Genomic DNA, 17,454 nt, shown 5'->3' with positions numbered 1-17,454 from the left:
TCTTTTTTCTTATTTTTTTATTTATTTTGCGATGAGGTGAAAAATTTTGTTAATTAAAAGATGAAAGATTATTTTATCATCAGGATAATATAGATAGAGGTATAGATGTTGTTGTGCAAGGAAGTGTACATTGTTCAGTTCACTTGTAATCTCATACAATACATCATTTTTTAAATATATGAATTACTTCAGAATTACGACCAGGGAATTTTATTTGTGATTGTTACATATTCCATTGTGATAAACGACTAGAATAAGTTTTTTATAATAATCAGATTACAGTTATTTATTACCACTTCTACTATTATTGTTATTTATTATTAAATACCATTAGTTAATATGTCTTCCAATAGACCTCGTATTATTACTGCCAGAGCTCCAGTTCTGCCACAACAAACTACTCCAGAACAAAGATATTGGAGACAGTATTCTTCTGCACAATTGGTGAAAGAACACAATGCCGTGACACATATTTCCTTCAATCCACAAAGTCCATATGATTTTGCAGTCACATCTTCAACCAGGATTCAGTTATTTTCTTCAAAGACTAGACAAGTTATTAAAACATTTTCCCGTTTCAAAGATGTTGTTTATTCTGCATCATTCAGAGCAGATGGTAAATTATTAGTAGCTGGTGATGCTACCGGTTTAGTTTCAATTTATGATTCATATAATCCAAGAAATATTTTAGTGTCTATTAATGCATCTACACATCCAACACATGTGACAAAATTCCATCAGCATGATAATAAGACCTTGATTACTGCAAGTGATGATAGATTGACCAGAGTCTGGGATATATCTCATCCATATGAACCACAATTAGAATTAAGTGGTGCCACAGATTATATTCGTTCGCTTTGTTTTATACCCAATGCTCCACATTTAGTTGCTACTGGTTCTTACGATAATTTTGTTAGATTATACGACACTAGGAGTAAATCAAATAAACCAATCTTCCAATTGAACCATGGTAATCCAATTGAAAATGTAATATCTATATCACCAACTCAATTGGTATCATGTGGTGGAACAAGTTTTAAGGTTTGGGATTTGACCCATAATTCTACTTTATTCGAAAGAGGAAACTTTAATAAAACTGTAACATGTTTAGACTATATTGAAAAGTTCAATGCTCCGATGAATTCTGCTTTAATTGCATCCTCTTTGGATGGTCATGTTAAAGTGTTTGATCCATTAGATAATTTTAAAGTTAAATTTGGATGGAAATTCTCCAGTGCAGTATTAAGTTGTGCCATTTCTCCATCTATAATGGGTGACGACTCTAATAATGGTGGTATACTTGGTTCAAAAGAAGATTTAAATGCTAGAATGAATAGACATTTGGTTGTTGGGATGTCTTCTGGTCTTCTAGCTATTAGAACAAAGAAAGGGTCCATTGTCAAAACAAAAGAAGCTAAAGCAAAACTTATGGAATCCCAGTTAGCATCACAGTCGACACCAAAGAGTAATAACTTTAAAAGAATGATGAGAGGTTTAGATTATAATGGTGACCAGGAGAATATTATTCATAACGACACATCTAAACCACAACAACAACAGCGTCGTATACGTCCATTTGAAAGATGCATCAATAAATTCAAGTGGTCAGAAGCACTTGATTGTGCTTTTGTTCCTGGTATGGCTAAAGAATTGACAGTTACTATTTTACAAGAGTTGAGAAAACGTGGTAAAATTCGTGTTGCATTATATAATAGAGATGAAACTACTCTTGAACCATTGTTAAATTGGTGTTTAAGAGGTATTGAAGACGTTAGGTTTTGTTCGATTGTGGCAGATTGGATAGCTGTTGTTTTAGAATTATATGGTAACAATATTATAGAAAACTCGCCTGTATTACAACAAATTTTAATTGATTTAAGAAATAAGGTGAGAAATGAAATACACAAGGCTAAAGAGGCAAAAAGAATTGAAGGCATGTTACAATTATTAACAAATTGAGCTATTTTAATAGAATTAAAAAAAATGGAGGTACAATATTCTCAAAGTAAGACTTATTAAGAACTAGGTAATAATATATATATATGTGTATGTATATGTACATACTTAACTTATTATAAAAAAAAAAAGGATAATAACAATATAATACTGATAAAAATTCATCTATACTTTTCAGAAATGTTTTTCTTTCTTTAGAATATTAAAATAACTATATGACCTTCAATGTTCCTTAAATTGTGGAAATCATTCTTAGCATAATAACAAACCATATTCATAATTTCTCAAACTTGGATACATTGTGTCAATAATATACTATGTACGTCTACGTTAAAGTCACTTAATCTTTTCAATTAGTAGCAGACTCTCTTTCCAAGCTCAATAAAATAGTTCAGTACAGGTAACTTATTAATTGAATTTATTTAATGTTGTCAATATTACAATAAGAAGAATATTATACAAATGTGTCGACATTTTTTTATTCAATACATCAAGGGATAAACCATTCATTATCAGTATATTAAATATATTTATTTTACATAATATACTTTTATATTTGTACTGACCTCCAAGAGATATAATTGCAGCTGTATATTGCTGAAGAAGATGAGATCATAATCTAATAGTAACAATATTTAACTTTGGAAAGTCACAACAAAGTCTGTCGGGTTTTCCTTCTTTTTTTTAACAAATGACGCGAGAGCACTATTGAGGATAGATATATTCTGAGTTTCTTATTAGTTCATTAGATAACATATATGAAACCTAGCTAGAAACCACAAAACACATGTAATTCTTTTCATAATGATGTCGGTAGTTTTTTATTCTGTATCTTGTTTGTTTTGCTTGAACTCGAAAGAGGGAAAAAAAAAAAAAAAGAAAAGGAACTGTGTTTATTTATTTAAACACAAGAACAAACAAAATGAAAAAGGTCTATAACGGTATTGAAAGAAAAAAATTAAGAAAGAGATGCATTAGAACTGATAAGTTTAGATGTAAACTGCTTGCTATTATTTTGATTTTAGCACAATTACTGATAGTAGGTTTAATTTGTTGATAAATATAATTTATCTGCCTTTCTTCTCTTTTCTATTCTTTTTTGAGAACTGGATTTTAATGAGTTATCATTTTGATGTTGAAACTTTTCTGAAATTACCAACAGACATTAGAAAATATGTCTATTATCATTTAGATGGATCATTGATATCACTCAAGCCACATGCTTTACAAGAAGTTGAATTCTTGAGTAAACGACAAAAAAGAAGAAGAAAAGTGCTATACAATTTTATGTACCCAGTATTTAAACCATATTTGAAAAACTTTATATATGATTCTGATTTCATTTATAAATGGTTGGAATTGGCTCTTTGGTTTCGGTATGACTCGATTGTATTGGACTGTTTAAGGCTAAATCAATTATATGAGGGTACTCTATTGGGTCCAATAGATATTATAACTTTGGATGGTCATTTACAGTTTGCTTTCTTTGATAAGGAACAGTCCTTTTTACAAGTTTGGTATTCAAAAAGAGATTATCAAAATATGGTTATGAATCGATATTTTGCGTATGATAAATATAAGCCCGACACTGATTGTAATTTTATTAGATTAAATCTTGAAGTTTTACCTGAATCAATGATAACCGCCACTTTAACAAACCTTTTGAAAAAACAATATTTTTTATTTATTAACCATATTGAATTCGCAGAAGAAAAGATAAACTATTTGCAGAATCTTTATCGCGATGATGATGATGAAGATGATGATGATGAGGATAATAAAATAGTTCAAAATAATAGTTCAAAAAGAAGAAAACGCAAGCTGTTAAATAATAACACTAATAATTTTAATAATAAAAGGGGTAAGTTTTCAGTAAGTTCTCACATTCAAATGGTAGTAAATAATATTAAATCGATGAGAAATATCCAAGTCATATCATGCCACGGAAATGATCTATTTAAACATTTAATTGATGGTAATGCGTTTTCAAATCGAAATCTTAAATCAATACCTTCGGTAGTTAAGAAAAAGATTCCAACGCTTCAACTTTATCAAATTAGCAATATTACAAGAAGTAATATAGTTGATGTCTCCATGTGGGAAAGTTTGAAGACTATTGTTTTAAGTAACGTTAACAAGGTTGATTTAAATATGTTGATTCTACCACAATCCTGTGTCTCTTTAACAATCAATCATGTTAAAGTTTGTAAATGGTGGGATTTTGAGTCCCGTATTAATAGATTATGTAGTGAAAGGTTTAAGACTATAGAGATAAAAAAAAAGGTAGATATTGAAAGAGATCCAAGAATTATGAAATTAGAGTTGATAGATGAAGATAGTATGGATCCTGAATTAATTTTTAATTGTCAAAAACTATTTTGGAAAAATTTACCTGAAATAACTGAGATAATATTTTCTAATGTGTCTATCTTTGCCTCAGATCATATGATAATTTTACCTAGAACTTTGTATTTAAATGAGAGGATACGATTTTATAACTGTGGCGGGATAAATGAAATGTTATTGATGTGATTTTGTTTGTCATTTTGTAATAAAAGAGCACAAGCGCATATACAAATGAAGATTAAGATGGGGAACACACTACATATATATGGTGAAAAAGATATTATTATATTTATCTTTTATTTTTTGAAATGTTGGGAATATATGATTGTAAGAGGTTAGATATAAGGGGTATGAATATATATTTACACATGAGGCTTTCCATCTAATAGAATAGATTGTTAATAAACCTGGTCTTACTCTTTCCCTTAGGATTGATAGTCAAATTTCCAAGTTTGTTTAATTCTTGTTGAGTATAATTCTTATACGAAAATTCTTCAGAGGATAATAGAGTTTCAATATCAAACATTATATTTTTACCATAACGAGACCAATGCGTTATCCATTTCATTGCAAGGGATTTTTCATCCTGTGATTTATTGGTACGTAACCGTTGAAGAACTTCATATATGTCATTAGTTGGATTAGTTAAGTAGTCTGGGTAGAATTCTTGGTTTCCGTAACATTTTTGTAGGTTCATTAAATATAATAAATAATCAGCGATAATAACAGGGTCTATAAGATTTGTCTTTAAAGAACCACATAAAGATTGGGATAGCATTCTGATTTCGTTGGATACCCTCCCAGGTAATCCTATTCCAGGTGTATCGATAAGATATATTGGTTGTTCGGTATGACTATTATTAGGGGTAATCTTAATACATTCACTGGTACTTCTTGTTATTCCAGCCTCATTACCAGTTTTAGCTACTTTTTTGTGTTTACCAACAAAGTCCTCTCTCATTTTACCAATTGATCTCAAAGAATTTATTAAAGTCGATTTACCCAGATTTGGAATACCAGTAATAAGTATTTTGAAACCCATAGGTAAGGGCATTCCAATTTTATTTATTAGTTGATCACTTTTAAATCGAATAATCTTGTATAAATTACGGGCATCTTTTTTACACCTTGCATCAACTAGCATAAATTGTTCATTCATTTCATTATGCCAATTATTTAGTTTATTTATAACTAAATTTTGATTTTGTATTAAATCCTTTTTGGTGTAGACTATTAATCTATCTATGTCGTTATATTTCCAATTTGCTAATAATTTATCGAACAAAATGTTCTTAGTTGCCAATGGTGCTCTAACGTCTCTTAATTCTAGAATCATATTTAATTGTGGTGCAAGGGATTCAATCTTCCTTAAAGCTTTCATTTGATGCCCTTTGAAATCAGATTTTAAGATATTATAGTCAGGAAACACATATCTTGGAAGAAACTGCGTATAATTTCTTCTTATTATTATTTTCTTATGATAAGAATTCATTATTGACAGTCTGATCTTTTTAATGGTGATGGTTATCCCTATTCAACGGCATGCAAGATAGATCATTGATAGTCAAGGGAGAAATAAAAAACATCATAAAGATTGTGTTAAATATATTATAACTTGGATCTGTAAATAATTATGATTTTCTAGTTTAAAGTATTCTTGCAGTTGACTGATATTCGTTGATTTTGCTCCAGAACTATTCAATTTTTGTATATATTGAAAAAATGTTGAAAGGAATATATTCGAAAAAGAAAAAAGTTCACAGTTACAAGATAAAATTCTGTATACACTATTATTCAATAAAGAAGACGAGAAAAATGATAAGTTATTTGGAACGGCTTAACTTCAAATACTGCAATATATAAAACATCTATGTCTGTTCTTTAATCACAAGGCAGTTCTTTTTTATTCTTTCTTGATAACTATCGATTTTTACTTCTTATTTTTACATTAGAATATGTATGTGTATGTATGACTCTAAAGAGTATTTATGTTATTTACAGGTTAAAGTAAAATTTTGCTATGTTGCATATCTAACAACAAAGATTCTAATTCTTTGAATTGTTCCCTTTGAGGATCCAAGATATCAAATAAAGTGGTGATTTGGTATCTTATTCCTGGTGTGATGGGAACTTGATATCTTTTCAACCATAAAAGATGATCATCTTTAATTAATTGATACATTAAATTTTGATCTTTGCTCTCTACTAGATATTGAATGAACTGTTCCCATGGTCTATAGTCATTTCCAATAGTGATATTATGAAGTTTATTCTCCCAGAAATTGAAATATGCATGCCAATGTTTAGCTTGCGCTAAACTTCTCAATATGGCTACAATAATATCATATTGGGGCTGGTTATTTGTATGTGTTAGGATGTATTCAACGAAAGAATATAAGCTATTCAATTTATTTGCAGTGTTATTCACTAATGTTTGCAAGAATAGATTAACAAGTTCTGGATCCGTAGATATTTGCAAAGTAGTATCATCATATAGTGGTAGAACTTGTGATATTGTATTATTACATGTCAATAACCCTTTGCCATTGTTCATCCCAATATCTGTAATATTCAACTTTAAAAATTCAAGTAGTTCGTCACGAGTTAATGAATGATTTGTTAGCTTTTTCAAAATAAAATAATCTTTAATAAATCTTGATGTTTGGTATTGTCTTGGATTGATCATATTTAATAATGATAAAAATTCGAACCTTTTATGCCAGAATTTTTCATTGTTATCGATTGGTAATATTAAAGGCCATAATAAATCAAAACTTTCTTTCCATTCTTTTATAATTATTCTTTTTGTTTTGTTCACAGGACTTTGTTTTAAATAGTCAATTATTTGATCCATCACTTCTAAAGTGGAAGTATAATATTGTTGTGATAGTTGTTGATTAGTTTCAGAGTTCAAATTTTTTATAGAAGACTTTATTTTTTCTAAGAAAACTGTAGGATTTGGATTTACACTGATATTTTTGCTGTTGTTACTTTTAATTGAATAATTTTTTGCTTGTTTATCGAGTATAGTGGAGTAATTTCTTCTTTGATGAGCTAGCCTTTTCAATCCAGCTAGAATATTTTGATTAGGACTTACATTATGTAATAAATCATCATTCTCGATGGATGAGTTTGAATTTTGACTACCAATTTGATTTCTATATTTATTTTTTTCATTTATAGGACAATATAATTCTTCTAGGTTTAGAGCTAATCTCTTTCTCTTTGTCATTATATTAACTATAATTCCTTCAATTTTGCAATCTATCATATACCAACTTTCATTAATATTGAATATATCGTTAATAAGACCTTGCTTATTTTTAATATTTTTTCTTTTAAATCTTTTCTCGACCCTTTTCAATTCATTGTTATTTAATTTTCCCTCGACTGTAGAAAATACATTAAATTTTCCTTTTAAAAGTTGGTTTAATTCAATATAGCTGTTATGACAATGTTTCACTGATAGAGCAGTAGAAAGTATAACAATTTTTCCTATCTTACCATATATTGGGTTAGTATAATTCTCATCTTCAAAAGATGATTTTGATAAATCAAAGACAATAACATTTGATAAACCTAATTTATCAACTAAAAAATCAGATATTTCTGTTAAAGATTTTGATGGAATAAAATCTTCTGGGTATTGTATAATTTCTTTGATATAGTTTTCTTGTAATTTTAAATTTTGTCTTTGATTTGCACCTAATCTGAGGTACCACGGTTCATATGATGTAGTATTTAAAATTGGATCATTACTATTGATCTGTTCATTATTTCCTAAAGATTGTTCATTGTTGATCTTAGCAGAATAATATAAATGAGATTGGGGAAGTGTGGATATAAAACTATTATTTACTAATGTAATTACTCTTTCATTATATTGAGGTATAAATGAAACGTTTTTATTTAGTAGTAATCTTTTTTGTATATTTGATCTAAGTATAAACATTCCGAACCAAAAGGGAAAAATAATTACTGTATAATTGAGAAAGAAGAAAAGTGAAAGAGCTAACAAATTAGTGATTATTGGGTTCTTTCGAATGCTTGTTAACAGACTACTAATTACTATTTTATCTTTATTGTTTTCTTTTTGTTTTTTTCTCTTTAATATTGTGTCTTGATCATTGTTTCATGGGTTTTATGCATTCCAATTTAAACAATATCCTTTAGTAGCTTTACGATATTTTTTTTTTTTTAGTTCTGAATATTTTTTTTTCCTACTTGTTTCTCGAAGAGGAAAAGAGGCATCAGATCAAGTTGAATTAAACTATTTTTCTCCCTCATCAAATATTGATTACTATAATATTAGGTAGTTGTAGTAATCACTTAATATTGTTATCGTTGTTGTTATTAGTTCTGGTGTATATAATAAAATTGGCAACTCTATTAATAATGTTAGTAAAATTACAAAAGGAGATTAAACATTCAATTAATGACAATAATGTTATATATATATATAAGATTTAGTTTAAATACATAACGGATATTAATTCATCTTTTTTTTTATCTTCTTTCTTATTTTGTTTCAATTTTATAGTCTCAAAGAATAAAAAGAAAGAAAGAAGGGAGAAAGTAGGTATGGTTGTTATTTAATTATTTACTGTCCTCTTAATTCAGGTTGAATATTCTCATCTAATATGTGTGAATCATTGGCAGCTACTATACCATTATGTATATCATTGCTATGCCCATGGGTATCATCAGTCTCGTTATCGTCTTCATCATCAAATGTATGATGAAGATCGTCTTCTGGATGTGTGCCATTGGTGCCTGTAGTAGGTACCATGTTGTTAGAATTGGTGGTAACAGTAGTAGCACTTGTTGTCGGCTGACCAACATCAACATCTTTGAAGTGGGAGGATAATAGTCTTAATTGTTCAGCCACCTCATGTGGTAATTTGTCATCACCAATATCACCTATATTAATATCGTCTAATTGTGATGTAGAGTTACTATTATTGGTATGATTATGACTATGGTTATTATTGTTATTATTTACTTTTGAACGTTTATAGGGGTCCAAGTCTGATTCATCACTAGTCAATCTTCTCTTCAATACTATTGCTTCGTTAATGGCGGCTTGTGCAGCACTTTGTAGATCTGGAGTGATAACATGCGAGGCACTATGTAAATCTATAACAGTTTGATCAGATAGCAAAGATTCATTTAAACGTTTTGAACTAACTCTATCTGTGTGGTTATTAGGTGTGTCTGTTGCGGTTGCCGTTGCAGTTGTTGTTGCATGGTCACTGCCATGTGATAGAATCTTTTTGGTTACGTTCAATAGGGCTTGATTTGTTGCCAACTGTTCTTCTAGATCATTAGTATGCTTGAGATTAGCTAACAATGAATGGTCATCAGTTATTGAGTTACTGGTAGTGGTGATGGTGGCAGCTGTGGTAGCTGTGACAGTATCATCACCGTTAGCCATATGTCTATTTATACTATGATCAGTGGCAGTGGAAGTTGTAGCGGTACCGGTACCAGTGCCGGCGCCGTTTGCAATGGCAATGGCAGATGAGGGAGAAGAGGAGTGAGGGGTGGTCATGGTAGTAATACCAGTATTTGTAAGGGATTGGACATTTGTGTTATGAACATGGGGATTATGGTGTATCAAATGAATATTTGTAGATTGATCATGGTATTGACCCATTTTTTTCTTTTTCAAGACAAATCTGGCTTTATAAGTGGTGACTCTTCTTGAGATTAAGGATAGAAACTCTTTCGTTATGGATTTATCGTCGATATGGTACCTTTGTTTAATGATGTCCAATAGGCCAGAATCGGTAACAAAAAGTGATACTTTAAATTTATTCATTGAGTTGTTGCCCTTCTTATAGAGATTTTCCAGGATAGCATCAAAATTGAGGTCATTTTGTAAAATTTTTGGTATTTTAGTTAAAACAAATTTTTCCAAAGACATATTATCTTTTAGTGGATGGTTATGGTAAGGGAAGATCTTTGTGACCACAAAGGGACCGATTATTGGATTTTCAGTTATAAAATTGACTGATGTCTCTAAAAAGGAATTAATGTCGTCATCAGTGGTAGTAGAAGTAGTGGTGGTACCATTATCATAATAATTTTCTTTAATGACATTGAGTGTATCAGATATATGGACAAGATCGTTATGAGAATTAAAATGGTCTTCAAAGTGATTAGATTCTGGATTGGAGGTAGAGTCAGAAGTATGATTTGAGGTAGAAGAAGAAGAATTAGAATTAGAGGTTGAATTCGAGCTAGAGCTAGAGTTAGAATTAGAATTAGAATTAGAGTTGGTATTAGTAGAATCTTCAACAGCAGCGACAGCAGCAGCAATTGCAGCTGTTACATGAGGATCAGTTTCATGAGAATCAGGGTCATGTGCGTCAGTATCAGTGTATTTTTTGATAGTTTCAACGTCGCTATCGTCATCGTCATCATCGTGTTCATTATCACTTAAATTTGTGGCTGTGGCTGTGGCTGTAACTGTGTTGGTGTTGACATTGGCGTTATTAGCGGTAGTGGTGATTGTATGACTGTTATTATTGGTTATAGGATCTTTTTTGATTGGTATATCATCTAAAGTAACTAGTTGAGACTCCAGAACAGAATTATTATGAAGAGTATTATTCTTGTTATGATTATGGTTATGGTTGAAAGTGTTATTTACACCAGAATAACTCAATAGGATTTTGAAATCACAATCCTTTAGATGGCAGGCGAAAGTGAAGTGTTTATTTTTATGAGAGTTTTTCAGGATGATTGGACAACGAAACCTGAATTCGTAGTCATTGATCACATTATACCAGGATTGCAAAGTGGGGAACCTTCTTGGGTTTGGATTATTTGTGTTTGTGACCAAGTCGTTGTTTATTATGGGATGAGTATATTCAAAGACTTGAGACATAGTTAATTAAAAAAAAAAAAAAAAAAAGAGAAATAGAGAAGGAAACAAAGAGAGAAGAATAAAAAAAAAATAGAAAAAAGAAAGTCTAATTCCTTGTTGTTAATGTAGTTTGTTTGTTTGTTTTTAAGAAAGTTGTCTGGTATGTGTTTGTGTTTGCAGATGTCTCTATAGGTACGTATGGACGTTTGTGTATACTACTAGTGTGATATCTGTTTGTAGTTATGTACGTAATGTAAACAGAACTCGTTTGTTCTTTTGGAGAAAAGACAGAGGTTAGATGTTTCGTTCAATGAGATATTTGTGTCTTTATATATATAATAACATATAATAACATATAACAAAACAAAAAAAAAAGAAATTTTCTTTCGTGGGAAATTCATTTTTTTTTATTTTTTTTCTTTTTAATCTTGTACTCTATCCCTTTTCGGAAATCTGTGGTGTGTGGATGTTTATGCTTATTGACGCGTTTCGTCTTTTTTTTCTGTCTGACGCGTCTTTACATTTTTCATTTGTTTTTTTTTTTTTTTGTTTTTTGGTGGTATTATAGTGTGATGGGATATATATTAAGGTATGGTAGATGAAACTTAAGAACAAAAACAAGAATAAGAGCAAGCAGAACAGTGACAACAACACTGATAATAATACTAGTACAGTATGGGTATTAAAGGATTGAATGCCATAGTTATGGAAAATGCTCCCTTGGCTATTCGCAAAAGTGACATCAAATCCTTTTTTGGAAGGAAAGTGGCCATCGACGCATCTATGTCCCTATACCAGTTTCTGATAGCAGTTAGACAAAATGATGGTACTCAACTGCTGAATGACAACGGTGAGACTACTTCACATCTTATGGGAATCTTCTATAGAACCCTGCGAATGATAGACAACGGTATCAAGCCGGTATATGTGTTTGATGGGAAACCTCCGGTCCTTAAAAAATTCGAATTGGATAAACGGTCAGAGAGACGTAAGGAAACAGAACTGAAATTGGCTGAGGCCACAGACTTGAACGAAAAGATCAAGCAGGAACGTCGGCTGGTCAAAGTCACAAAACAACACAACGACGAGGCCAAACATCTCTTGAAACTCATGGGGATCCCCTACGTCGAGGCTCCCAGTGAAGCTGAGGCCCAGTGTGCAGAATTGGCCAAGGCTGGTAAAGTCTATGCTGCTGCAAGTGAAGATATGGACACCCTTTGTTACAGAACACCTTATCTTTTACGACATCTTACTTTCTCTGAAGCGAAAAAGGAACCCATACAGGAATTGGACACGGAAAAAATTTTACAGTCGCTGGACCTGTCCATAGAACAATTTATAGACTTGGGTATATTACTAGGTTGTGACTATATAGAGAGTATTAAGGGAATCGGTCCTGTTACCGCACTGAAATTAATAAAAGAGCATGGATCTCTCGATTCTATAGTCAAATATATACAGGAAAATAACAACAACAACAGCAGCAGCAGCAGTGGTAATAGCAACGAGGGGAAGTGTAAATGGAAGATACCAGATAATTGGCAGTACAATGAAGCACGCCAGTTGTTTTTGGAACCTGAAGTGATACCTGCAAAAGATATCAACTTGAAATGGTTGCCACCAGATGAAGAAGGATTGATTAAATATCTTTGTGGAGAGAAATTGTTTAATGAGGACCGTGTTAAAAATGGTATACAAAGATTGAGAAAGGGACTTAAAAATGGTACTCAGGTTAGATTGGATGGATTCTTCAAAGTAGTACCAAAAACAAAAGAAGAATTAGAAAAGGCTAATCAAAGAGCTAAAGCACAATTGAAAAAAAATAAAATCACTAAAAAGAGACGTTGATCATTAACAATCAAAAGCTAAATGCAAATGTGTATGTATATACTTATTTAAACATTAACGTTGTAATAGTAATAACAAAGTCATTATAATTGCCAAATATTTAACTATATTTATATATTTTTCCTCTAGGGTACCTCCTATAATTGCAGTATCTTTTTTTTTATTTTTTTAGTTAATAATCTTAGATATGTCTGCTTCTTTCTTGTTTAATAACAAGAGTATATTCTATTATTTAATTATTATTATTTATTATGATTTTTCTCCAGATGTGAGACTTTTTTTTATTGTTTTTTATTTTGTGTCGTGCATGCGTGTTTTTATTTTCTTTTTTTTCTTTTTTTCTTTCTCGATTATATTTTTCTCTTTATTTATTAGAAGTGTTGTGTTGAATAGAAAAATATTTTATATATCGAAGGGTGGGAGAGAACTATGTACACAGTTTATTTACATTTCTATAAGAATTACCTGATTATTACTAATATCCTATTCAATCCTTATATTCAAATATATTTTATATATACAAAAAAAAAACAAGTTAAAAAAAATAAATAAATAAAAAAGTTGATTCTTTCTAATTCAAATATGACTATTCAAGAAACCGAATCCCAAATTGTTTTAACTCATCCAGACAATAAGAATACTACAGTCACTATTTTGAAATATGGTGCTACCGTTATTTCTTGGAAATTAAACGGTATAGAACAACTATGGTTGTCTGATGCAGCAAAACTAGACGGCTCAAGACCAGTCAGGGGTGGTATCCCATTGGTGTTTCCTGTCTTTGGTAAGAATCAAAATGATGAATTGGTCAAAGATCTACCACAACATGGTTTGGCTAGAAACTCTACTTGGGAATTTTTAGGTCAGGTTAAATCTAATCCATTAACTGTTCAGTTCGGCCTTAATGAAACAATTGCTAATCCAGAGATGACTGCTTTATGGAAGGAAAAATTCAACTTAATTCTTACTGTGGAATTGGGATCTGATTACTTGAAAACTGCCATTGAGGTAGAAAATTCTTCCAACGAAAGAGATTTGAAATTTAATTGGTTATTCCATACCTATTTGAAAGTTCCAGATATCGAAGATACCATGGTGTCTAATTTAACTGGCATGAAATGCTTCGATTCATTGATCAAGGAATCCTTCGTTGATAAACATCCAGTTGTTAACTTCACTAAAGAAACTGATGTAATCTATCAAAATATAGATCCAGAACGTGTTATCCAGGTCGTTAACCAAGGTAAACCAATTCACACTGTCAAGAGAATCAATTTACCAGATACTGTCGTTTGGAATCCATGGATTGAAAAATCCGCTGGTATGGCAGATTTTGAACCAAAGAATGGTTATTTAGACATGCTTTGTGTTGAACCTGGTCACGTTCATGAGTTCGTCAAATTGGCTCCAGGTGAAAAGTGGCAGGCTACACAAATTCTTTCGAAAGATGCTTTAAATTATCAAGCTATCTAAAAAATGAATATATATATGTAAATGTGTATATATATGAATTAAATAGAATATGATAATGTAATGAATTTTGTTTAACCAATGTGATTCCTTGTTTCTTATTATCTACATTACTAAGTATGTCTTCTAGCGATATACAAATAAAATCAATTTATTTTAAATTATCATGTAATGTTTACATGATAGTATTAGTGTAAACCAGGAGTACTGTAATACACTATGATACGAAGGTATAAGTCAAATATATTTTGATAGTTCATTTTGTAATATGGTTCGTAACGGGTTGTTGTTTAAGGAGAGTTTTATTTTGCAGCCTATGAACTTGGAAGATATAACGGCATAACGGCATTTTGAGAGGCTCTCTTAAGAAGGACAATGGAGTTTGTAGACGTTCGACCAAGAAATGGTATATATACTTATATTTGTAGATTAATTCTTGACTCTATTTATTATTGCTTATCGATTTTGAATTTAGCAAACGGATTTATCCATTTTACGGTAGATTTCTTAAAAAGTTATTATTGATTAAGGCTTTATTATTTTCGTGAAAGGTGATATAATATAACATATATTTGTAATAACCCTGAGGTTATGTGTTTCTGATAACAGTAGTTCTTGTTGAAATCTCAATAATATTTCACTTGGATAGATATAAGATATAGACTCTTTCCATATCTCTAGATGTAATATTCCTATATATCTATATATCTATATCCCTAATCTAAGTTAACCTAATAGTATACACTTATATACTATATCTAAACTTAGGTAGCCCTTTTTCCTTGTTCCTTCTTCTTGGTTGCTCTCTTGTACTTATGTTGGTTACTCCTGTTTTTATGTGTGTTTGTAAAATTTTGTAAAAAGGAAAGTTTAGAAAAATATCGTCAACCCTCATTTTTCTAAACAAACCCTAAACAGTAATATCAGGGATATTACAATATTGGCAAAAACAAAAATTGGACGAGTCCGGAATCGAACCGAAGACCTCTCCCATGCTAAGGGAGCGCGCTACCAACTACGCCACACGCCCTAAGACCCTTACATTTTATTTTATAATAAGGAGGTAACACCACCAAGATTACGTAAGATTTTATCTGAATTTAAAGTGATCTATTGTGTTTTAAGAACAACGTGTCCATTTGTCACTTAGTGTACAGCGTGTTCACATATATTTGTTACTGCACCACCATAACATATTATGACCATACACACCATAACATATTATGACCATACACACTGTGTTCTTTATAATTTTTACTGCGCCACCATAACCTATTGTCCTAAATGTTCTATGAGGTTCGATTATATTGTTATAACTAATAATAAAGATATAGGTTACTAATCTATTAATATATCAAGTTGAATAGTTGATCAAGTTCTGGAAAACATATAAAAGGACAACATTTTCTGAAGATAAAAGACTATCTTCCATCATTCCTCTCTTATCTATAATTTATATATTTTATATAAAATAGCAGCAAGCAAAGTAATAAGCAAGTCATCGACAAGAATAAGTATGTAAACTCGATAAAGGCCGTTAATATATAAGACCGTATTAATAATTGCATTACCAATTGTATCAATTATTGCCTTGATTATTAATAGATTATCTGTTTGATATTTCTAGCGCTTCCCCGAAACAAAAATGTGTTGTAATATGATGTGATCAGAGTTTTGTTTCGGGGAAGCGCTAGAAATATCAAACAGATAATCTATTAATAATCAAGGCAATAATTGATACAATTGGTAATGCAATTATTAATACGGTCTTATATATTAACGGCCTTTATCGAGTTTACATACTTATTCTTGTCGATGACTTGCTTATTACTTTGCTTGCTGCTATTTTATATAAAATATATAAATTATAGATAAGAGAGGAATGATGGAAGATAGTCTTTTATCTTCAGAAAATGTTGTCCTTTTATATGTTTTCCAGAACTTGATCAACTATTCAACTTGATATATTAATAGATTAGTAACCTATATCTTTATTATTAGTTATAACAATATAATCGAACCTCATAGAACATTTAGGACAATAGGTTATGGTGGCGCAGTAAAAATTATAAAGAACACAGTGTGTATGGTCATAATAGGTAATCTTGGAATCTTTTAGAATCTAACATAAATTAGATGGTGATTATCTCTTATTCTACAACGGTTTTTTAATGTTTAATTAATTATTATTACTAGTAATATTAGCTAAGTTCTAGCTGAATTTAGAATTTTCTATTGTTATTATTGCATTACCCATTTGTCACCGCTATTTAACATAATACTTGTGCTGTTTGTTACTGAAATCTTTCTTTTTTGTATTATTAGAATAAACGATTAGGTGTAAGGTTTATTACAAGTAGTATGTTAAAATATGAATACTAGTAAATACATAAACACTTACAAATTATACAATTGATTGATTCTAACTAATAAACAGATTAAACTTACGTATTACTGATATTCTCAGTGTAACCTGTTATATAAAATATGAATGTTAATGCTAATAATTAGCTCTGGTAGCATCTCTCAATAATCAGAAGTTTCATGAATAAGTTTCTCAGTAATTTGACACTAATGTCCATCCACTTACTGTTCATTTGTTCGAAAACATTTGCACCCAGCTTCCAGAACTTCGGCTGTTTCAGGTCTTTCGTATCGACATTTGGTGTTACCCGAGAAGTATGTATTTTAGGATTTTTAATTAGGATTTCTTAATGTGTATTACATCTAAAGCTCTGCAAGGATATGATTGGAAATTCTAAAACAGCATAATCTACATTTAAAATTTAATATTAAGTTAGGATATTTGGAACAGCAAAAATTTTGGACATAGGCGGTTTATTTGAATAAGCATCAGATAAGAACTATTATAGGTGCATAACAGAAATATGTGAATTGGTACATACATATGCAATATTATTTTAGATGTATTCAGTAATAAACAATATCCCTGATATTTT

At 30.4% G+C, this 17,454-nt stretch overlaps 7 protein-coding genes and 1 non-coding gene across 8 annotated transcripts; 4 read left to right on the top strand and 4 right to left on the bottom strand.

The window, feature by feature from the left end:
* Window positions 1-339: 339 nt before the first annotated feature.
* Window positions 340-1,962, top strand: UTP15 (snoRNA-binding rRNA-processing protein UTP15; the record flags this gene model as incomplete). Its single annotated transcript, XM_064860650.1, has 1 exon — window positions 340-1,962. The coding sequence occupies one exon, from the start codon at window positions 340-342 to the stop codon at window positions 1,960-1,962; it is 1,623 nt and encodes a 540-aa protein (XP_064717667.1).
* Window positions 1,963-3,075: 1,113 nt separating this feature from the next.
* CTF13 (Ctf13p) lies at window positions 3,076-4,491 on the top strand (the record flags this gene model as incomplete). The annotated part of the gene is made up of 1 exon (XM_064860649.1): window positions 3,076-4,491. One exon carries the CDS (start codon window positions 3,076-3,078, stop codon window positions 4,489-4,491), a length of 1,416 nt encoding a protein of 471 aa, XP_064717666.1.
* Window positions 4,492-4,687: 196 nt separating this feature from the next.
* MTG1 (putative GTPase MTG1) lies at window positions 4,688-5,797 on the bottom strand (the record flags this gene model as incomplete). The annotated part of the gene is made up of 1 exon (XM_064860648.1): window positions 4,688-5,797. The coding sequence occupies one exon, from the start codon at window positions 5,795-5,797 to the stop codon at window positions 4,688-4,690; it is 1,110 nt and encodes a 369-aa protein (XP_064717665.1).
* A 510-nt stretch (window positions 5,798-6,307) lies between these two features.
* Window positions 6,308-8,257, bottom strand: ATP25 (Atp25p; the record flags this gene model as incomplete). The annotated part of the gene is made up of 1 exon (XM_064860647.1): window positions 6,308-8,257. One exon carries the CDS (start codon window positions 8,255-8,257, stop codon window positions 6,308-6,310), a length of 1,950 nt encoding a protein of 649 aa, XP_064717664.1.
* A 648-nt stretch (window positions 8,258-8,905) lies between these two features.
* Window positions 8,906-11,197, bottom strand: ABF1 (DNA-binding protein ABF1; the record flags this gene model as incomplete). The annotated part of the gene is made up of 1 exon (XM_064860646.1): window positions 8,906-11,197. One exon carries the CDS (start codon window positions 11,195-11,197, stop codon window positions 8,906-8,908), a length of 2,292 nt encoding a protein of 763 aa, XP_064717663.1.
* A 654-nt stretch (window positions 11,198-11,851) lies between these two features.
* Window positions 11,852-13,024, top strand: RAD27 (multifunctional nuclease RAD27; the record flags this gene model as incomplete). The annotated part of the gene is made up of 1 exon (XM_064860645.1): window positions 11,852-13,024. The coding sequence occupies one exon, from the start codon at window positions 11,852-11,854 to the stop codon at window positions 13,022-13,024; it is 1,173 nt and encodes a 390-aa protein (XP_064717662.1).
* Window positions 13,025-13,606: 582 nt separating this feature from the next.
* On the top strand, window positions 13,607-14,497 carry PWA37_004143 (glucose-6-phosphate 1-epimerase; the record flags this gene model as incomplete). The annotated part of the gene is made up of 1 exon (XM_064860644.1): window positions 13,607-14,497. The coding sequence occupies one exon, from the start codon at window positions 13,607-13,609 to the stop codon at window positions 14,495-14,497; it is 891 nt and encodes a 296-aa protein (XP_064717661.1).
* Window positions 14,498-15,451: 954 nt separating this feature from the next.
* PWA37_004142 lies at window positions 15,452-15,524 on the bottom strand. Its single transcript has one exon. It is a non-coding gene; the product is annotated as a tRNA-Ala (tRNA).
* Between the last annotated feature and the right edge of the window lie 1,930 nt (window positions 15,525-17,454).

This window comes from Arxiozyma heterogenica, assembly GCF_036370985.1.
Source record: "Arxiozyma heterogenica strain weizmannii chromosome Unknown scaffold_5, whole genome shotgun sequence".
Taxonomy (NCBI): domain Eukaryota; kingdom Fungi; phylum Ascomycota; class Saccharomycetes; order Saccharomycetales; family Saccharomycetaceae; genus Arxiozyma; species Arxiozyma heterogenica.
The sequence above is the reverse complement of the archived record's forward strand: the minus strand, read 5'-3'. Positions and strand labels throughout refer to the sequence as shown.